The sequence below is a fragment of the Centrocercus urophasianus genome, unplaced genomic scaffold, assembly GCF_019232065.1.
Source record: "Centrocercus urophasianus isolate 14NV4802_14NV808 unplaced genomic scaffold, USGS_Curo_1.0 seq_10, whole genome shotgun sequence".
Lineage (NCBI taxonomy): Eukaryota > Metazoa > Chordata > Aves > Galliformes > Phasianidae > Centrocercus > Centrocercus urophasianus.
In genome coordinates this window covers 51,803,332-51,826,855 of record NW_024884142.1, presented here as the reverse complement: position 1 = coordinate 51,826,855, position 23,524 = coordinate 51,803,332, and the positions used below count along the sequence as shown (strand labels likewise).

The window sequence follows — 23,524 nt, the reverse complement described above, 5'->3', positions numbered from 1 at the left end:
TGGATTTTGATAAAACATATATTTGATTTAAAAGCAAAACATGATATAGTATAATAAAGCAGTACAATTGTCATTAATATAAAATTATAAACCAGGTATTTCATCTCTACAGTAATGGCATTTGTACTCATGCAAACATAAGATGAGCCCTTTGCTACACAGTCAATTTGATAAGCAAGAACAAAAAAAGCAACAGCAGAAAGGAAAGCCACATATATTAGCCATATTTTTTCAACCATGTATGCTAAAAGGTAAACCATCACATAACAATTTCCATATTGTGTCTTTAAAAAAAACCATATTGTGTCTTTAAAAAAAACCAAACCAATTGGTTTATGTATCATGGTGTTACTACAGCATAAAACCATCTCTCTACTGACATTCTCCTCATCTGTATTTTGTGGGGATTCTTAAGAGTTCATATTTCCCACGTTTTCAGACGTTAGATGGAGACAGCGTAAAAAGGGCTTTTGACTTCGTAAACCACATGTAAAGAAATCAGAGCAAGAATCAGAAAGGATCTCAGGTGCTTCACTGTAGCTTTGTCCTCAATTCAAACAATTTAGCCAGTTTGTATTTATTTTCCTTGTAGATGTAAGGTTGGTCAGCTTCAGATGGGGATCTTCCCTTTGATATTATTCTACCTTTACCACCTCTTCTTTTAGAGAAACTGGAATCTGCTAAGGGATCAAAGAGATGACCTACTTTCTAATCTCTGTCTTATATATATGATTCTATATGTTGCACAAGAAGAGGAAACTATGTGGAACTGTCATAATCCAGCCTAGTTAATGGTTTCAGTGTATATGACCTGGAAATATAAATCAATTGTATACTGTAAAACGTCTGTCAAGCTACAGAGTTTTAAAAACACAACAGAAAATCATAAATCAGGGACCAAGTGCTGGCTATATTAAAAAAAAAATAAAAATGAGTTAAGTCCTCAGAAACTATAAAATGTGCTTCTATATTCTTCATTTCTTCATTCTTTTTAATAGTAATCTTTCTCACAGGTCAATTATTAAAGATTTTTCTTACAGACCAACACACTTATTCAGAGCAGAGAGAAGCGTGAGATGCAAGGCTTAGAAATTCCTTGTTGGTGGCCATTTTATAACAAAGCTGGAATAGTATATCTGTTAACTTCAGTGTCTGCATAATAGTGGTGTGGCTGTGATGTGGCTCCTCTTAAAACACTCAGTAACACAAATGCTAGCTAGATATTGCAAGAACTACTGAGAACCTTGGATGTGTTCTCCACGCACATAAATGAATTAAAAAATACACTATCAGGATAGATGACAGATCATGAGCACGCATGCCACATTATCACCTGACCAAGAAACAGGATTATCAACACTGATATTTTTAACTGATAACATGATTGAGCAGTTCTAAAACACAACGGAAGGAGACGGATGTGTAATTGTAGAAGAGCATTAACATTTTGAAGAATGAGGTTTTCAACCTCTTAGTCAGCATTCACTTTGACAACACCTTAGGAAACCTGGGTCAGTGCCAAATATGACCTGACTGAAGAAGGGGCCTGACTAGATGACCTGGGTTCTCCTCCTACCAGAACGATGCTATGATGGCATCAAATCAGGACACTCATCAGGGAAAGTCTTTAGTCATGTCAAAGACTGTGAAATTTCTTTTCTACTAGAAAATCTCAAATGTATGTCTTGAGTGACCATATCTGATCATGGCATCTTTAACAATTCTGAAGTTTCTGTACTATGTATTGACTTCCTACAGTCATTATTAGTTTAAACTTTTATGAGGACAGACCCTACAGCAAGGGTACTTGGTCTGCACTCTGCTGGTGAAGAACATAAAACATTACTTCATTTGGGGGAAAAAAATTAGGGGGTTTGCATCAACTGAGCATTTGAGCCAACATTTGTATAATGGATTATTACTAACATGTACCAGGTAGCATCTGATCGTATACTTATACAGAAACAATAACAACAAAACTTGAGATCATTCTGTGACTACAATGGCAGCAAAGACTAGCTAGGCTCAATTCACCCAGCAGATTTAAGACAAGCTGTTTTGCATGTTTCAGCGTGTTTCAGTCACTGACTCACACTCAGAGCAAAGACGAGCAGCTGGCTGCTCCATTGCCATTTACTGTCAAACAGGTCAGTATGTTCTCTGACTGTTCACACAGTAACACCCTTTAAAAGCTTCTGTTCCATTTTTTCAAATATAATCACAAGTTGACATCTCTCTTCTCTTGTGCCTGCCCAAAATATGCTTCTATCTCCATGAAACCAAAAGACATTTAAACCAATTGTTTTGTCTTTTGCATGTAATTTTACACTCTTACTATTTCCTAGTCTTATAAGGAATTCCTATATCCTGTGTCCAACTTCTGGTTCACATTAAGGTGATGCTATACATTCTTTGCTGAAGTCTTCATCTTGGTATGTCATTCTGGATCTTTCTAAGCCCTGATGCCAGCAGCAAACTGATATCAATTCAACTTTTACCAAGATCAAACATTTGTTGATTTAAAAAGTCACTTACCTATAAGAAACTTTTCACTTAATTATCTGTCAGACAACTCAGAATCACAGAATAACAGAATCATAGGGGCTAGAAGGGACCTCCAAAGATCATTGAGTCCAGCATCCCTGCAACCTGGGCCCTCTACAGCAGGCAAATTTGCAATGAAATGCAGCACTTACGTATTTTCTTGAAAAAACGTTATTGAAGTTCTACAGCCAGGAAGCCAGGAAAGCCAAGAGTTAATGGCATACCACAAATATCAACCTATAGAATGTACTAAGGACTTGAATTTCCATAGGTTTTTGGCATCTGTGTGCAGTCTAGACAAGATGCTAACAAATGAGGACAGAAATGTTTTCTTTTCACTTTGTGGAGGCATTTGTCAATGAAAATGCAAGAAAGGGACGTGTATGAGAATGCGTAGTCAAGCAGTTTGTTTTGTTGCTGGTAATGGCTGAAATCAAAACTTCACTTGGTCTTGGGGTATTAGTCACCTTAGAGATATCTGTACACTTCAAAAATTGACCAGTCTCAACAGAAGTCTGTCATTATTGTTCATTAAAATTAAATAACAGAGAAAGGATCCTGAATATTAATGCCAGTTACAGCACCCTAATCACATACGCCACGGTCTGCAAAGATACATTCAAGAAGAAAAGAAAACAAGAACATGGAGACTGCAGTAGGGGAGAACTGTTTTACTATCTCTTCCTTGATAAAAAGTCATGACCTACATATCCAAACACACATGCTATTTCAAAACAACATTTATTCACATTCTCAATAGAAGTTCTGTTACATTTCCTCCTCTCTTTGGCTCTGCAGCACGTTCTGTGTGGGATCTCATGAACATGCAATCTTCCTCAAACTATCTACTTCACTGAAGCCAGTGGGTGCCTAACTTTAATTGCAGCAATACTTTTGAAATATCCCACTTTTTCTAATCATATTTGTTATTATTAAATGAATATGCAAAGCCTATATGAGGTATTTTCAAATAAGTCACTCTGAAGATCCATAACCAAGTCTTATATGCCCTGTCATATGAAATTTATTTTGTTGTTCTGATTTTTTCATTAACATTCAGAACATTTGATAAAATATATCCTGGTATATATATAATATATATTATATATACATACATATTATGTATACAGTGTATACAATATATATACAGTATGTACTTTATATCATTATGTATTTTTATAAAATATATACTGGTTCCATATCCCACAAATTAAGATAAAAATATAGTTAAGACAGTTACACAGTGTTGTATTTTTGGTTTATTGAAAGAAACTGTGAAACAAATTTACAGATGGTTAAGTGTTACAGCAAAGTACAGATCCCTTTAACATTTACAGTTTAGACTTCAAAAGAAATTGAAAATGAAACCCACTACACATCATAATACAAGGTACAAAGCACTGGAAAATTACAGTTTGTTATACTTGATGACATCCAATGAAGCAACAGTAGCTAATTTTATTGTCACATTTTACAGATAAACTGAGCACACAGTTTACAAATTGTGATGAGATGTGAAAACACAGGAGATTCAGGAACAAGAAGACAATCAAAACTCCTGACTGCATTAGACTAGTTGAACAATCCTTTTGACCTTGACAGAAGACAACTGGAAGAGATTTGTCAAGATATGAATACCTGCCTCCTTTAAAGACATCTTTGAAAGGCCATACTTAAATACACAGTCCCAAATAAGCACCATTTGCTTTCTCCTCCTGCTCATAAAGGTATGCCAACATGGTAAGTCTACCATGGAAAAAAATAATTTTCAGGTGGTAACAGAGCATAGTTACAGACCCTGGCAACTCTTACAAATCTAAGAGTCTGCTTCATGTTTCAGTTTGTCTATTCAAAAGATTAAACATGTATTTCTAATTGGCTTCATGTGAAAAAGAGCCTTCATTCAGTTTAATCATCAGTCTAATGTTCTTTTCTTTTAAATGTTCAAACTAACATACATCTACATACTAAATGAAGATAAGACACTAGCAACATCAAATGATAACAATGTGCATTCATTTTACTAAGATGTGAATGACAACATGAATGCAATCCAGAGGCCTGAAAATGGGATGAAGAATGCACTAACAAAGCTAAATTCTCCACTCATTTGTGAGAAAAGAACAATAAATCTAGTGTAGTTTTCAAGGTAAAATCGTCACAAGAAAATTTGGACTAGGATTAATCAAGAATATAAACACCTAAAATGATTTTGCTGCCATGATTGTTTACTACTAATTAGGCTGATAATTTTTTCACACTCCATTTGCAGCAACATCTTCTGTTTGAAGTGTTGTAAAGATGTTGTGTTTGTCCAATACAGAAACAAACACTTGTAAATTTCCCTTTTTGATGGTTCTATACTTTGATTAATTCAAAGTGAATATTATGACTTTTATGACTTCAGAAAAACTGGCTTTTAGATATTTAAGCATTTTCCTACTCTTGAGCACAGGAAGAAATGGTCATATGAAGCATTTGATGACAGCCAACTTTGGCTCTTGACATTGTTGACCTCTGTCACAGTTGAGACAAGATAAAAAAAAAATGAGGACAAGTCTTGATGAGTACAAATATTGATATTGCTTCCTTTTGCTATTGAGGTTCTTCAGAAAATGCACCAATTAATTTGGTGAGTGTAAAAGGTCTGAAGCATGCTTGGTCTGCAGATCTGCCAGAAAAGAGGGAAGGAAGGGTGTTTATCATGAAACTGGGTCTGATGAAGCTTAAAGCTCAAATCAGATAAATCATTTAGGATATAGATTTTCAAATGATAAAAATTTGAAAGCTGCTGTCATATGATTAGATGTCAAAATAGCAGCTACTCCCAAAATTAAGTGTATCTGGAAGCTATCTACTATGCTTAACAGCACTCCTGCGGAAACAGATACACGACCTTATCCTGGTGTCAAGTGCAAGGCAGTCTTCAATGCTGGGGATGCAGTATGAGCCATGCTCTACAGCAGAGTGAAGCAGATGACACCAAACCTTGCCCCATTATTCTAAAACTTGTTGCTAGGGTTCACTTGATCCTTTTTGATATTGTAATATATTCCAGAACATGATTTTGCATCTTTCTTTTTTAGATCGATTTTCTTTAATTAAGTCAAAGACCTTTTTAGGCCACCCAGCTGAAGGAGATACTTGGAAATTATTCAGAAAAGATTAATTTCATGCTCTGGGATGGGAACGCAAAAAATGTACTCATTATAAAATGTGCTTGGAAAAAATCCTTTTAAGAAATAGAGTAAGCCATAAATCCTTACTGTCCCCAAAGAAAGGTGTTAATTAATGAGATGATCAAAAATTGTAAACAGAAAACATAAATTAAAAAAAAGCTAAAAAACCCCAGAGTTTGTGAATTAACTCAACGCACATTCCACTTCAGCATGCCAGCCCACTACTTTTTATTGGGCCTTTGTTCTCCTTTCTTTCTTACATAATTGCAAAAACAGTTAGCAGTCTTCTGCCTTTATCTCTCAAAACCTTTGGGCACAGCTGGCATTGCTTTTTTTCCTCAAACTAGGCAATCCTCTCACCAGCTGTGAAAGCAGGATCCCTGCTCCTAGGATCTCTCAAAGGCTGCAGCGGTGGCTGTGTTCATGAGCAGGGACAGAAGTGTACCTAACCCAACCCTACTCTCCTCTTGCATGAGCACGGACACCTGGGAACCAACTGGCAGACTGTGTAGGCACTGCATGGCTGGGAGGACTCCCTGGTCCACCCACAACTGCCCTCCATTCCCCCAGGTGAGCTACACTGCATGGCCCCTCAGCCTACATGCCAGCAGCACTGCTGCGGAACTGCAGTGGCAGTGCAGCAGGGCCCCTGTACACAAATGCATCTCACACATAGGCTCAAGCGTTACATAGCTGCGTGCCACAAAATACACTGATAAATATGGGCATGTACAAAATCAAAAAGACAACCAGAAATGTACGTTCCTCTCTGCAGAATGCATACAACAGTCTCAGCCCTGCTTTCAAGAAGAAACCTTCACATGCAAGGGCCTGGTATAGGAAAACAGGGCCATTAGTCATGAGGCTTGGGGACAGAAGAAATATTCACAACACATTTTTTGCAGTCTCCTCCACTGTAACTCCCCGACCTCATACAAATTTTTAAACAAATAATGAATAGTAATATTCAAGAAAAAATTGTCCAGGACAAGTAAAGCAATAAACCAGGGTGATGAAACGCGTCCCTCATATTTCTCCCTCCATTCAGATCTGCAGCTCCATGAAGACAGTAACACAGTAAACAAGCCTCCTCCTCCTCAACACACTTCAAGTCATTCTTCCCACACACAGCTGCCACGATCATGCATATTTCAAAGCCTCCATCTGGGCTTGACAACTGTACCTTCCTCTCTTGCAGCCAAAAGAAATACACATCCTACTCAAACATGCATGGACGGTATCATGCTGTTTACTTCAGAAGAGAAGCTGCCGCTGGTGCTCCACAAAGTAGGTCAGGTGGGCGGAAGCCCCCATGTAAACCTTCATGCTAACTGCCTCGGTTAGACCCACTATGCATTCATTTTCCCCCTTTCCAGCTAAAAGTTGTCTCCAGGCAAAATGCGAGGATTCGTGATGCTGTCCAGGCTGCTGAATGTCTGATGCTTCTGAATAAACACCTACTGCTCACACAGGGAGTAACCTCACAGTATATACTCAGCAGATTCAACATCACCCAGAATTTCTTGATTTACGCTGCACATGCCACACAGTGCACGTATACCCCTTTCTGCCCAGAAATATGGCAATGACCCCTATGGCTGCTGCTAACTTTGAGGATGCCCTGAACTTGGCATATACAGAGGCCAGTCCTCAGGCCTGGGGCCTCCTCCTGAAGGTCAGCTCTGTGCTGCAGCTATCCCTGATGCTCTCTGCATAACCACCCACTCTGTGCTTCCATTCTGTCATTTCAGCACTTGCCTCTCTTCAGCTCTTCCTCTTCAGCAGCCTGGCGAGAGCATACTCCTTCCTATGCTGTCAAATATACTACCCTGGTTCCACCATGCAAACAAGCACCCCGTCTCTCCCATCTCTTGCTCTGCAGCAAGTCGAGGACTGCAACACTGCAACCTTTTGCAACACTGACAAGGGAGGAGGCCAAGGAAGGATTTGGGTCTTATCTCAGAGAGCAGAGAAGCTGAGGCCAAAACAAGAATCAGAGTAGAGTCAGGTTGCTACTGCTCTGCCAACAGGTAGTGGAGTGCAGTCCTTCACTCATACCTAATAGCAGTGACCCTGTCCCCCACGAATCCCACCACCATCCAGGCCTGAAGACCAAGTACAGCAAGGACATGGGGCTCCTGGAGAGGGTCCAGAGGAGGGCCACTGAGATGATCACAGGGCTGGAGTACCTCTCCTATGAAAAAAGGCTGAGGGAACTGGAATTGTTTAGCTTGGAGAAGAGAAGGCTCTGCAAAGATCTCATTGTGGTCTTCCTGTACTTGAAGGGAGCATGTAAACAGGAGGGGGAACAGCTGTTTACAAGGGTGGAAAGTGATAGGACAAGGGGGAATGGTCTTAAACTGAGAGGGGGAGGATTAGGTTAGATATTAGGAGGAAGTTGTTCACCCAGAGGTTGATGACGCACTGGAACAGGTTGCCCAAGCAGGTTTTGATGCCCCATCCCTGGAGGCATTCAAGGCCAGGCTGGATGTGGCTCTGGGCAGCCTGGTCTGGTGCTTGATGACCCTGCACATAGCAGGGGGCACTGAAACTAGATGATCATTTGTGGTCCTTTTCAACCCAGGCCAATTTATGATTCTATGAAAAAAAACCCAAAAACCTTCCCATCTGTGATCAGCAGGAGCAGCAGTGAGTCAGTGGGTGTGACAAGGCCGACTGGAGGTGAGGTGTGATTATCTGGACACTGATTATCAGCGCTGCCTGAACAGCTAGTTGTAACAGCAACTCCAACCCATCCTGCAAAAACCCCGAAGACCAAAAGGAGCAATCACCACAGAGCACCTCCTGAACCATGTGACATTAGAGAGATTTTACAATTCAGATTATACACCTAAGATAATACCACAAGGATTTTAATGACTATACATCCAGCCAATTTGATATCTCTCTGCAGAGAGACACTGTGAAGCTTAGCCAGCACTTCTTGAGTGTTTTGAGATATAAAATGGCACCACAAAGCAATTCTCCTCTTAGCAATACACTTTGTAGCAGGGTTTATTAATTTTGTCCTAAAGAGAAACCACAATACCTCTATCTGCATGTGCACAGCTTCTATGGCCATGAAGAAATAAAGACTTTGTATGGAAATAAGTATATATAAAGTGAATGGACAAGGATGATTATTTAGAATTGGCACTCTTCATCTGTATATTATTTACCTATGCTTTCTTTTTGGAATATCACTAAAGCACTGCAAAACAAACTCCAACAGAAAGATACTTTCTGTGTAGCACACTTGCTCGTTAGAGATGCCATGGAAGAGCTGTGGCCTTGCTCTTCTGCCACTCTGCAGCCACTCTCTGGCTCTATTTTAACAGCATTTCCCACAAGCTGAGATACGGCTTTAATTTCTATAACTTGATCATTCAGGTTTTAAAATTTTTCTTTGATACTTCTTATAGTGCTTTGGAGGTCACCCAGGCATTTTATGCAGACTTCTGGTACACTTAATCATTTCAGTGGCTTCCTGCAGTAAATCAAGAGACATTATATTAATAAAAGATGGGGCTGTTCCAGGTCTGATTCATAATGCTGAATCCCCATCTACCTGGCTTAAAAGAGTCCTTTTAAAAGGTCAGTTTACTCTAAAGAATTCTGAACAGCAAGGATGTATCTTCTCTGTCGCAAGACTCCTGCAGAAAACATACACGCAAGGCCAGCAGTCTGAAGGGTGCAGACACTGGGGTGGTTCAGAAGTAGGGCTCAAAGATGTCTGGACCACAACCCAGACAAGAAGACCTCCTCTGAAAAAATACTTTGATAGGGGTACACTATGCAAATATCTCCTTCAACAGTTGTATCCCCATTGCTGCCCTTCTTTGTCTGTCAAATCCTATTTAGTAACATTGAGCTGCCGAACAGGCAAAATACCAGAAAAGACTGGCCAAAAGTTGACTTTGTTTGCACCACATTCTTATTGTTTTTGTTACTTGTTTAAAATATTTACTACCCCCTGTAATCAGGAGTAATCTAATATACAAACAAAATAAGAGATTAAACAGTTTTCAGTGAATACAGCTGGCAAAATATTACCAAATAACAATTTCTCACCACAAATGCTGATTTGATTGTAATATAATTTTTACCAAGTATCTTAATGAAAACAATCAAGTGTTTTGTTTTCACCTGATTAAGCCAATTGCACTGATACCAGAAACATATTTTAGAAAATACGTTTTCTAGAGGTCTTTTACCATGAGGAATGGTGAGATTGACTTCTTCCCACATGAACTCAGGTTTTATAAATTTATAGTGCGAAGAAGAGACTTCAAAAAACAAACAACCAAACAACCAACCAAAAAAAACCAAAAAAAACAACCACCCCAAAAAACCCAAGCCTGTTCAATACATCAAGGTCTTACCTTGCAAGGTGCAAAAAACTTGTATTTCTAACAATGCAGCAGGGTGTAGATGCTGAGCATCACTTCCCAGACAAACTAAGGAGAAGAAATGTGGATAATACAGAGAGAATACCTTCCGATTAGCTGCCACAAGTCATGCCAAAATACCTATTCAAGATCAGATGTTTTATGACATTTTTTCACTAGGCTGTCATGAGCATTGGTTCCAATGGCATGCCCTGCGGTGGGGCAAAAGACTCATCAATGAGTGGCATCAAGACAAAACTGCTCCCATCACAACGATGCTGTCAGCCTGCAGCCTATCCCTGTGCTGGTCACAGAAAGAAGGCCAGCCAGGCAGGTTACAGACCCTCTGGGGCTACTTGTTCCAGTCAACACTTGACTATTTGGATGACGCATCTTGAAAAGCATTCTTCAATCTAAATCACTTGTTCCAGTCAGAATTTTGTTTTTGTTAACACAGACTCTAGAGACCTGATTTTACACTTACAAGATATTATACTGAGGTCCCTATGGACTTTACTGATCATGGCATAAAAGCCCAAATCTGCTATAAGTAATCACTTTGTTGATGAAGTCAAACACATAGGTCATCTATGAGTAGCAGGAATTGTTTCAGTCAGTTCATTCATTTTTCAGGGAAATGTCATGCTCCTGAGAATCACTAGGTTATGTGATAAAAGGTGTATGTTCACACACACAAAAAAACAGAGTCAGACCCTGGGACACAGAGGCCCAGGCCTCTATGATATCAGCAGCTGGAGCAAGTGAAAGTCTTATGTGAGGGTCAGTACATGGCTCTTTGTGAATGCCAAGCCTGACTGGCAGGTGAGTAGGGAAGAGGCTCGGAAGACGAGTACTGAAGTAACTATTAGTCTCAGCTGGATAACAGTATGAGGAGATGTTCTGCAAAGTGACTGCAAACCCACTACTGGAGAAGCTGTGGGACCTGAGGGTCAAAGAAACACCCACTTGTGCATGTGTATCTGAGCATGTGGTACCTGCAGATGAGAGCACTTCATGTCAGCCCCTGGGAAACCTGCAGTGTGCACCTGTGCATATCAGTGAGTGTGCAAGTTGGGCTGTGCACCAACAACCGAAGTTAGGCTGCCAGCCTTGGAGGTTTGCATGCACAGGTAACAGCAGCTGGGGAACCTGAGCAGGCAGGGCCAGCCACTTGGTCAGCTGAATGAACACGGTCAGACACTGCACGCTTTCACACTGTATCTCCAGATATATTTTCCACCAATACCTTCATCCTGATCAACAGTTAATGGAAACGGCATTATGCTGTTGGTGCTTGAGCCAAGCACTGTGTGTTTGTGTTAATTTCAGTGGCAGGTATGTGAGCTTTTATGTGTGTCCAATAGGCACATATTTGGCCTTGCTACTGAGTAGACTGAGTGAAGGGCATGGAGCTACGGCAGGCTCATCTCTATCAGACTGCCTGGTTCAGCAGCCCCTAACAAGCAGTGCTCTTCCACACAGGTTTGAATGGTGTGTTAACACTGTGAAAAGCAGATTTCCTTCTTTTCCCATATACATATTCTGAATCACAACAGATGCGTCTGCATGCGCTTCCAATACACCCAAATAAATAAAGAATAAGTACGTATATACGTTCATATAAAAAAGAAGTCTTCCCTATTAACAACAGTAATGGCAGTTCATTTAAAACATATAAATGGAAAAAAAAAAAGATGTAAAATGCCTAAATAAATAATGATTGCCAATTCCCTATATCATTTTGATTATTCTATTGAAACATTAATTTTTATCAAGGACATGTTTCTGAATTGGAATTTATTATAAAAGCTTGCACGGCAGACTACCATAAAGTGACAAAATTTTAACACCAAAATAAACACTAGGCTCTTGATCCATTATGCTTAACACTTACCAGTGTTTTTTTCCTGTAACAAGGATGCTTAAAAGCTTGTTCAAAAACAAAAAGCAAAGCTGAAATTCTTATGTAACAACATGATTCCAAACGTGGTTTCTTTAAAGCTATTACTAGATTGAAATCAAGGTTTTCTGGCAAAAGATGACTGATTCTTGTTATGAACCTATACAGGGTGCTTTAAAAGGACATGAGAATGACACTGAGTAGGTTGGGTATTTGGGATGGACAAGGTGAAAATACAGAGTAAGGCAGGGAATGCACAGGGGAAAAAGTGTATGTGATTGATGGAAAAAGATTGTAATGAGTACTGTGGGAATAAGAACAGAAGCACTAGACATGGAAATACAGGCTGCTGGAAGACAACTGGGTGTGCAGCTGGAACTAGAATACAGAACTGAAAGATCAAGGATGCTGTGGTAGTTAGGTAAGAAGAGAACAGAAAGAATGGGGAAAGGGCTGTTCCTTCCTATAAGGAAAAAAAAAAAAAAGGGCAAAAAATACAGAGATATTCAACAGCAAAGTGAAACTGAGGAGCCTGACTGGGTGACAAGGGACAGAAATGAAAGAGGAAAAAGTAGGAGCATTTTTGTTCACAAAGCCATCAGTGGATGAACAAAGTCATCCCCTGTACACCCTCAAAGACATTCGCATTTTGTTTGTATGTTGTTGGTTGAATTTTGGAGTCAAGAAGCTCAGATCCCAATGGCTCAAATGCCCAAAGTAACAAGAGGTCCCTCTAACCGTTTCTAAAATACGTCTAGATAAAATACATCTTATAATTTTAACACAACTTCATGCTTCACAGGGAACAAGACAGCTTTTAATTAATTAATTTGGCAATACCATTTCAGTAGCTCCTACCTCAAACATGAGAAAAAGAAAACAAAATCTAGCTTGAAATGCCATATGAGTTAATTGCACTGATTATCATCTCTGGAAATTTAGAGGTGTTTAACTTCTGAAATTATACTGGCATTGAGTCAAGGAGATTTGAATACTAATCTTCTATGATCATATGTTGGAATTAGAAACGATCATTAGTTTCTTAATAAATACAGAAATATCCCCTTATAGCCCTGGTAGGTCAGGAGACAGCTAACCTGAAAGATGTGTGCTCTGCCTTGTTAGCTAGAATTTTTTGACGCTCAAAAACTTAACAGAATCTGATGCCTCAAACCCTTCAAGCCATTCTATGGATCATTTATCAACTGGTTGTCTACACTGTGTTCAGTACTGACAGTTTACTCTCAGATGCTCACAGCACGTGGACATAGTAGACCACAATGTAGCTTTTGCAAACACAAGTTAATATTTTCGTATTATGTACCACACGAGTAAATAACAATTATGTTAAACATACACACCAGTGCATATCTGTCACCAAATACCCCTAATTCCTTTCAGCCTCCTGAATGTCCAGTTCACAAGTACAGTGCTGTACTTCAGGTCCACGCGGTTTCCTTGATGACTCACACATTCTTAGGACTCACCTCCCAGGATGTACAGGAACGAAGCTAATTGTGTGCACATGCAAATTCTCAGCTCTTGGAACAAAGCTAGAACAAGTAAACTAAGGTCACAAAAGCTGTCATAGCATGGAGCGTCAATTTGTAAGTTTAAGTGAACAGCAAATGGGGACCTCTGCGTCTGTCAGTGCATATGGCTTCTGGCTAAGGGCAAAGTTTTGCAGGCACTCTCTGGTGCGCAGAAGTGTGCTAAGCCCAGTAAGTTCTGCACGGAGAAGTGGTACTGTGTTGCAAGTGAGAGGGCTGTGTGCACTGGTGGGTATGGATGTGTGGGAGGAAAGAACCAGGCGAGGACAAGGAAGGGAGGAAGTCTGAGGGAGCTAACACATGCTGGTTTTGCTGAGAAATACCAGCCACTTTGCATCTCCACATCTCATCTTCCCTCATTTTATCCTCATACAGGCAAATACCTGAACACCAGTTTGTTGCAACACTAGGCTTGTCAGATGGTACACTCTCGCCGGTTCACCCCAATACAAAGTGTTGTGATTTTCCTTTTCTCTCCTGCTTTTCCTACTTGCAGCCTTCACAAAGCTGAACCTGCACTGTCAGTTGGGCCTAAAAACGTGCATCTCCCCAACAGACAAGGGTCCTAGTTCAGCGTCTCAGGATCACAGAGACACACTAGCCTGCAGATCAGCTGTATGAATGCTTCCTTCACTTCAGACACATGCTTGTTTAGCATTTCACAGAGAAAACACTCCTTTTGCATTCATGCATTTTATAAATTTATACAGTAGCATTAAAAGCAGCTTCTTCTTCCTCTTGCATCTGAAACAAGTACATTTAGAAGCATATGCCACCTGCGCTCTGCATGTGAAACACCCACAACTACTTGAATTCTAATAATACTAGCAAAAATAATAAATAACAGTTTGTTACTTATGTGCTGCCAGAGCCAGAAGCCTTCAAGACACCTGAAAAAAATATATGCAAATAGAGCATAAAGGACTAGGTTTTAAAAATACATATAGACACAGACAGCATTGCTCAAAACCAAGAATAAGCCAAGAGCTTATTAACAGAGTAAAACTAAAATTCCTTGCTAAGTCCTTACCCAACCAACCTAAACAGCCTGAAGCGTCTAGAAGCTCTTACGGAGGTAAGCTTCAGTCCTCTTAAACCGTTTCACTTAACTAATCCATTGTGGTTTGCTTCATAAGACAAGCTAGCAAGGCATTAGCAAGGGATTTGACATTCTACTCTCCTCCACATTCTGTTTTACTTTATCAAGACACTGGTAAAAAAACAGTAGTACTAGCTTTGTTTTAAGATATCCTCTTAGCAGTCCTAAAACACCTTGAAACAGCCAACCTAACAGACACCTGTAGCAAAAATACCTGAGCTATGTCAACTGCATGCAGATTTCAGCGGAAATTATGATGCAGGTGCAACTTTTGGCAAGTATTTGTTTGACAAATCCTACTGTAAACAAGATTCTTAGAAGAACAGTAGCAAGACAAGATGTTCAGAGCATGCAGCATGAGACATTCAAATGTTTCTTTCAAACCTGAGAGGGAAAATAGCATGGACTTACCTAAGCTGCCAGAAAGGAGCCTTCATACAAATGACAATCAGGTTTTGATTTTCTCCCACCACTTCACTTTTGTTTGATCTGATTCCAGCCAACAGAATCCATAAATTTTGCCGTATGTTGGAAAAGGCAAACAAACACAAAACAACAAACAATGCCAAGCGTATGCCGAGAGAGTGTAAAATACCCTGAGATAACTGGGAAATTGCTGATGGAAATTCTCAAAGCGCGTAACTCCAGTTCATAGTGGAAGAGGGACTTGTTTTTAAGCTGTACCGGAATGCATTTAGTTATTTTATTTTACTTTAGTTTAATCCTCTCTGAAATGGCTGCAAGTTTTACTTCCTCTTCCTTTTATTTCTTCCTTTTCTCTTTCACGCCGCTGTTAACTTTTCCATCCACTAAAGCTGAACATGCCTTTTTCAGAGGCAGTAAATTTCACTACACTGAGTTGAAAAAACGGTGCATTTTACGTAAGAATGCAACAAAGGATGTAACACTATGAAGACTTATAACAAATTCAAAGCTTTTGAAAACGCGATACAGAGAAGATGTAATTATTCAAATAAACACACATAAATATGGCAAAAGTTGAAAAAGCTTTCGTAAGAAGTAAGAAACCTTTCTATATTCACGTCTGGTATCATGTGAACTTACTACACAGCAGTATTTCTTTCATTCTTCAGCTCTGCAGACAGAACACAAGCCTGTCACTGGCACTGCTCTTTTTCATGTTTACTGACTGTAAATGGCACTAGCAATTAGAACTCCAAATGACATGGATTCTCTGCATGTGCTGAGCTCCTCCCAACATCAGATTTTATATTAAATTAACACAATTAGAAAAATGTTTTCTAATTTCATTAGGATAGGCAGGCACTGACAACTTCAATTATTAAATAAGGAAAGTTGAAACACTGAAATTGTTGCACATAATGAAAGGAATCTGAGATATTTCTATTTTATTGCTTTGTTTGCACACTGGGCAATCTCTTGTGATAAATCTACATTATGCCATCTTTCATACATTGTGAAACCGCCTATTTTTTCAACTTGCTTTTACTATATTTTCATTTCACTTTGTTCAAAACTGCAAACAATTTCATATTATTTTGTTGCACGGTGGCATATTGACACATTAGAATTTCCCATTACGCCAACGATAAAAGATTTCTACCGTGTGAGCATTTTCCTACTTGTAGATTCAGTGATCAATTTCATATATTTTCTGCAGCCTAAGGAAATAACAACTACCTGCACCAACTTCCACCATGCAGTTCTTTGTACAACCTCAGGCAGACCTAACTGCAAAGATTCAGGAAGAATTTGAGTTGATTTATATTTTTAACTCAAAACAAAAAGTTTGCTATTTTCTATATCAGTTAAACCATTATTTAATAGGTTATGGAGGTCTTCAGTATGACTGAAGAAGGTCAGTCTCTCAAATTTATTTACTGCGTAAGTTTCATTAGCCTCAGAAGTATAACATGAATATAATGTCAAAAAATGCACATATTATTTAAATATTTGATTATAGATTTGTGTTCACAAGAAATCAGTAGAGTTCAGAGCCCCAGCTTTGAGTTCAGCATATGAATCCCATGAGATTACAACGCTAGATTGTTTCAAATTATTGTTTAAAGTATTAAATAACATCATCATATGGAGCCATTCAAGAGTAACTGAGTTATCATTACTCCTATAACAAAATTATAAAGAAAAACTTTCAGCTGCATGCAGTGTATATAGGATTTTTTTCAAAGGGAAACAGAAAACCTTCTAAACCAACTGCATGAAGTTGTCATCATTTGAACTGTTCTGGCAAAACCATACACTTTTCACTGCTTTATAGTACTGTTAACATAGTACTGTTACCTATCACTTACATACTCCAAGTCATAAAATAATATTACTGTCGTTAGTTAAATCTATCACCATAGTAAGTGATCCCAATTTGTCCTCTCTTCCACTCTCCTCCCTTCTCCTGCCAACCCTGCTGCCAACATAAATATTTCAAGACACACATAACATTCCTAAGAATTCCCTAACTGAATGTCAAACGTACTTCTGTCCAATTGTAAAATAAAGACATGCAAATGTAATGTGAAAACTGAACTCTTTGATACAGTGCTCCAATTCCTCTCAATTTGTAATAGTGCTACCAAGAGCAAATGGAAAACATGAATAAGAAAAGGTGATCTTACTATATTTTTATTACTGCATTAATGGCACTCACTACACATCACTGTTTCTCTGACTTGTTTACAGCCTGAGGGTAAAATAAGGCTTTAAAAAACACACTTATTAAAAGGTTCCCTTACGCATATCATCGTCTTTTCTCTCAGAAACATCAAGGACCATTAAGAAGTCTCACCTGGTTATTTCTCAAAAAGCAATCCTGTAAACTGATAAATACTGGTGATTGTATTCTGTGCCACAGTAAAAACACCAAGATATTTAGGCATGGTGATAATTACCTCTGGGAGTAATACATAATAGCATTTTACATTTCTGTAATCTTTTCATGCAGAAGCCATAAAACACTTGACAAAGGTGGGTGACTAGCAGGGTAACTTCACCGATGATGAAAGAGAAGAGCAGAAGGTGAAATTCATTTCAACAAAGGAAATCCTGGAAGAGTCATATAATTATATTCCATAGACTGTGGAACATGTTTTTGCTTCTGTCCTCTATTTGCAATAAGTTTAACCCATACAGTCAGTGAAGAAACTTGCTCAACATTCAACAGAAGCCAGCCAGGCAGTCAGGAACACAAACTGCCTTTTGATCTCCAGACATCAACTAGAAATTGTAGCAGCTCAAGAAGTGCAAGAGTTTACAGCATTAAATAAAGCGGAATTCACAATATTTAACAGATGTGGTGAATACATGCAGGATAATACCACAGAGAATATATACCGCAACGTGTAAAGTATTTGATTATATGGGTAGTGAATGACAAAGAAAAAAAAACAATGTTACTTTCTCAACTCTCCTTTACCTCAAGCACCATTACCCCTGTGCTGGCTAATCAACCTTACCCTTCCTAAGTTGTGAAATTCCACCTCAGAAATGATTTCAGGCCATCTACAATTGAGCCTTCCAAGTTTAGCATCAGAGAAGCACATGGCATTGTATTTTATTAATATTAGTGGTAAGAGTCTATGTACTGTAATAGTGTGGCATGAATGAAGGCACTGTGATTTCATAAGATAAGCGACACACCTATTGCTGATGCAAATTTGCCTAATTTTACATTGGGCAATGGGTATCCAGCCTGACTGCAATCAAGCTGACTTCTGATTTTTACGCAGGGAAAAGACTGACTTCTGAGTCTTCTGGCCATTGACATTTACTGGTCATCTAATTTCCTATTAACATGACTATATTCAGGGAGGGCACAAATCATCTGTAATTTTAGCCATGTTTTGTTAAGCAGTTATCTATTTTATCTAACAACTTCACCTCACATAATTTAATAACAAATGCACTAAGAAGTAAAAGGTAAACGGCAAATCTGGAAATTCGAGTTTCTAGTGCTATTGGTGATACCACAACCTTCTAAAATTTTCCAAAGGCAAGAACAGACTAACTTCTGATGACTTATTGAACTTAATGAAACTACAGTTACTACAGAAAAATGCAATGCGTACCACCAAAAGATGATCCAACTGTAAAGCTTATACCAGTTGTTTTGCAGAGACTCAATCTGCTAGGCAATGTATAAAAGTAGGTATATAGACATCTTGCTATTTCTTTCAAAGGAAGAATAACAGTATATGACCAGACACAAGCAAAATTAATTCCTGTCCAGCTTTGGCTGCCCTGAATCGAGAGGTATGAATGCCCACCCTAACATTCACCCTGTTATTCAAAACAGGGACATTAATCATAACACGTAACACTTGAGTCTGCTTCCAAAAATATCCTCTTGTCTTTTGTCTCTCTATATCATGGTTCAATCTGTCAGAGGGCCCTCATGATTAAAGACCCCACACAGATTTTGTTAATACAAGCCTATGGATGTGCAGTAATGTCTTGGTTTATACCCACTTGTTTGAAGAATAAAGTTTCCACAGAAACTGCACAATAAAAATTAGAATTTATTTAGACCAGGAACCCCTTATTAATAAAGAGATACATATTTATGCTAACTATAAGCTAGCTTTCTGCTAATTATCACACAATTCAAACACATAAAATAAAAGTAAGTGGCCATCTTCTGGTACCCAAAAGTTCCACTTTGTTCCAGAATATAGAATCTGTTTATTTCTTGCTTCCTCTCACAACAAAAACAAAAGAACTAAAAGTAAAAAAAAACTTAATCGTCACAACAGTAAGGATCCTGACATTTTACAAAAGTTGACACAAAGGAGCCCCCTAACAAGTGTGTATTTATAAATGCAGGTGCATGGTTGCAGTGTAAGCATAATGATCCACTTATCTTTAATTTAGCTTCAAGCACTTACAGAACTGAAGGAATACAGATTGCCCAAGGAGGCTGTGGATGCCCCATCCCTGGATGCATTCAAGGCCAGGCTGGATGTGGCTCTGAGCAGCCTGGTCTTGTGGCTGGAGACCCTGCACATAGCAGGGGGGTTGAAACTCAACAATCATTGGTGGTTCTTTTCAACCCAGGCCATTCATAATTCTATGATAAGTAGGGAAAACTCCTGCAAGAGTTAATGAGCTGACAAAACTGTTACAAAACGTCACTTTGGACTGGCATTTTTTTCACCTCAACTTCCACTATGAGGCTCAGCACCAAAGCCATGGGTAACAGTGCAGGGAACAGGGAAGCAATCTACTGCTGAGGCACAAAATATTGAGCCTGAGTCTAACAAAGGCAGCTTTATAAGAGATTTTAGACAGCTGTCTTGGAATCATTGCACCTGAATCCAATTCTTTCCTGGGTTAGTTCACAGGAACTAACTTTGCAGCCTGGTTTGTACAGTGGGGCAAAATGAAAGCAACGTGTAATTTTGAAGCAGCCTGAATGCTCACTTCAGTAATTTAATCTGCTGGGCCCAATAACAAATCACCCGGCAACAGTTCTTTGCCTCTTCACACCTGTATTCTGTTTTATAAATGACAGAAAAGATTCTGGTCCTTTTTCAGAAGTTTTGGAATCTGCTGATACCAAGCAAACATCCTGACCATTTTTGAATAAGCAGGGTAAGCATCTACCACCTTCACGCACCAGGGAAGCCTGAAGTAGAGGAATGATCACTATGAGCAAGAGAGAGCAGCATCACCACAAAACATACTTTCAATACATTCTTCACTCCAGTACATTGCTTCGTTAATCAGAAGAATATGGAAATAGACAGGGATATATTTAAGGGAATGTTGCAACTGCAAAGAAACTGAATCAGTAACCAGAACTACAGCAGTTAAAAGAAGCCATCAGTAGCACTGACTTTCTTCTGTAATCCAAGAACAGGAAAGATTAAGCAGGAATATCAGCATCCAAGAAAATATTATTTAGGTATGAACATCCAAAATATTATGGACAGACAGAGACAGGCTTTAACTTTGTATTAGGCAATTTCATCTTAATGCTCGACTTCTATAAACAGTATCAGTGCTGTTCAGATTAATGCATACATTTAGAGTATTTTACTCTATCTTGTGTTTTAGACTCCAAGCTACTAGTTCTTCATAATTAGATTCAAAAGCACATTACATGCAGATAACTGTAAATAATTTCACACAAAACCTCTGCAAAGGCAGCTACTAAGTATCTGAGATTCTACTGGTGCTGAGACTGAAGTGGAATGTCCCATTACAAATGGACAGGTGAAAAAAATCCACATAATTTTTTAGATGCAATTAAAAACCTCAGTTTTCTCAAAACATGTAAACCGTTTCTGGAAATAGAAAGAATTTCTATGTGTTTCTATGATGTCAAACATGAAATCTCTGCTTGCAGAGGTACAATCTGTAGCAGGAAGACTGCCAAGACTCTGGCATGGCTGATATTTTGTCTAGACAGCCTTCAAATAGGACTGACAAAGGAACACTATACATGGTCAAGGAAACTGAAACTTATGGAAGAGTTTTTCAACACAAAGCCAATACAAAGGATTTTGAAAATGTGCCTAACATCCTCCAACCACCCCTCCTCCTGTCCTCCTCAAGTATCAAACAATATTTTGTTTCTTCATATCTCCCCGCTACCCTCTTATTCAGAAGAAGCAAAAACAGTGAGGAACTCATAAGCTTTTCTCCTATAAGACTTGCTAATTATGAGAAACACATGACAACTATTAGCTAAGGGACAAAAATAACTAGAGATGACTAGCTGTAGTTGCTAACTGTTCTAGACATTTCGGAAGGCACCTTACATTCACCTTGACTTTTTGAGTCACATCAGAAGTATCCTGAACCATGCATATGCTTTGACAGAAAAGTCAACATGAACACAAAGAGCAGGCCTTTGCAGAAATAACTAATATCACGTACCATCAAACATTATTTTCACAATATGACAGCCCTAATACATTTAATCTTCAAGCAACTGTCGGATCTAGAAGAACAGAGATTAAGAGGAAGAAGATTCATACCAAAATTGTGGGCTTTGAGCTTTAGTTGGTACATGTTCAACTTGACAGTCAATGAGGACAAAAGTCCACCCTAACTTACTGGGTTTGCCATTAATTTCTATCAACTGATACCACTGACAGCACTGTTCAGCAGCCCAGAAGGATAAAAAAGCCAAATTTAGACATTAGTTTGCCTTCCAGGAATCAAGTCTTAATACACCCTTTTAAAACAGCAGCAAAAGCACTGCTGAGACGTGGAGCCCAAGAACACAGCCAACATTTCACACCCAACACAGAAATTATACTAAATACAAAGCACAGTAGTTGCTTCTCTCTGAATGAAATACAGGCCTCAAGGAATCTGAGTTTAATTCCGATGCAAGACTTCCACATTCCACCTAGGTTAACAGTGTCTGATTTGGGTTGCCAAACTCACCACTCAGCCTACTGACCAGATGTGAAGTGCACAGGTGTTAATGCACTAGTAGCAACACAGAATGTCTGACTATGGAATGAAGTTCTAAGAGAGGTTTTTGTTCTACAGGAGATATTGTGAGACTCTTCTGCAGCTATGGAACTGTAATGTTTCTCGTTTGATTACTCTGTAGACTCACAGAAAAGAACAAGGTTTGATTAAGCTCCAAGGGACAAGCAGCCATCCAGCTTCTGAACCAAGCACGGAGAGTCTCCTCCCATCTCTGTCCTTCCCCCGCCCCCGCTCCTCCCATTTCCACAATAGCAAGACTGCTACGAGGCCACACAGGCGCGGACATGGGGGCAAAAATAACCCCCAAGAAGGACGCGCAGCTCCCGCTGCCGTCTGCCACACGCGTGCGGCGCGGATCCTTATGAGCAAGCGCAACTAAACGCCTCTTGTTCCGTAGGCGCACCGTGTGTCTGGGACCCGGGCTGAGCGGAGTGGCGAGCCGAGGGGCCCTGTATCATTCTCGCATGCACACCTGCCGGGGAAGGGCCAAAGGGAACGTGACGTGTTTTCTTCTGACAGCACCTCGGAGCCGAACACGCGGACCAGCAGCTGTGCTGCCGGCCACCACCGAAGGCCAAACCCCCAGCAGCACCTTCCCCGCGGGGCAGCCCCTCGGCTTTATCAGTGTCTGTCGCAGGCGGCCCCGCAGCCCCAGCACGTCCCCGCCGTAAGGTCACCACCTGGCGCCGCCGTCGGGCCGGGCCGCCTCCGGGGGCCGCGAAGCAGCGGGCCGGGCCGCTCCGCGCGGGCAGCCCGAGGAGGGGGGCAGGGCCGCGGGGGCACTTACCAGGTCTATGAAGGTCAGAAATTTCCAGCTGCCTCCATAGGTCTGATGCGCGGGCATGTCAATGGCCTTGTAATTGCACAGGATGGAGCAATAGGACAGGAGGATGGCGGCGCGCAGCACCTGGCAGGGCACCAGCGCCATGTTGCGCGCTGCAGGGGCGGCCTCGGCGGCGGCGGGCTAACAGCCAGCGCGCTGCACTTCCGCGAGTGCCGGCGTGCCCGGCTATCCGCGGGCCGGGCCGGGCGGGACGGCCTCCCAGAGCCGGGCCGGGGCGGAGCGCGACGCGGCGGCTGCGGGTGCCCGTTGGGGCCGGGCCGGGCGGCGGCGGCGGCGCGGGCGGCGGGGTAGGCGCGCTCCCGAGCTCAGTGCCCGGCCGTGCGGGACGGGGCCGCGCCGCTCCCGAGGAGCGGTGGAGGCGCGGGGCTGCCTCAGGTGGGCTGCGCAGGTGACGCCGCGCCGGGCGGGGAGTGCTGCCGGCCTGACGCGGGTACTGCTCTGGGGAGGTCGTAGCGTGGGAACGGTGCTGCTGGAGGTGAGCTCTCCGTGATGCCCGGGTTTGCGGCCTCGGCTCTGGCCCTGGCTTCCTACCCGTTGAGTAGGTAGGGGATGCTAAAAAGGCTCAGAGATTCGTGCTGGG

General features: G+C 40.6%; 1 protein-coding gene across 1 annotated transcript in view; it reads right to left on the bottom strand.

The window, feature by feature from the left end:
• The window catches only part of AIG1 (androgen induced 1), a 118,930-nt gene extending 95,866 nt beyond the window's left edge, over window positions 1-23,064 (bottom strand). Inside the window, exon 1 of the mRNA XM_042818228.1 lies at window positions 22,888-23,064. Within this exon, the coding sequence (XP_042674162.1) occupies window positions 22,888-23,028 (141 nt within the window). The 5' untranslated portion in view covers window positions 23,029-23,064. The remainder of the gene's footprint in view (window positions 1-22,887) is intronic.
• Window positions 23,065-23,524: the final 460 nt, after the last annotated feature.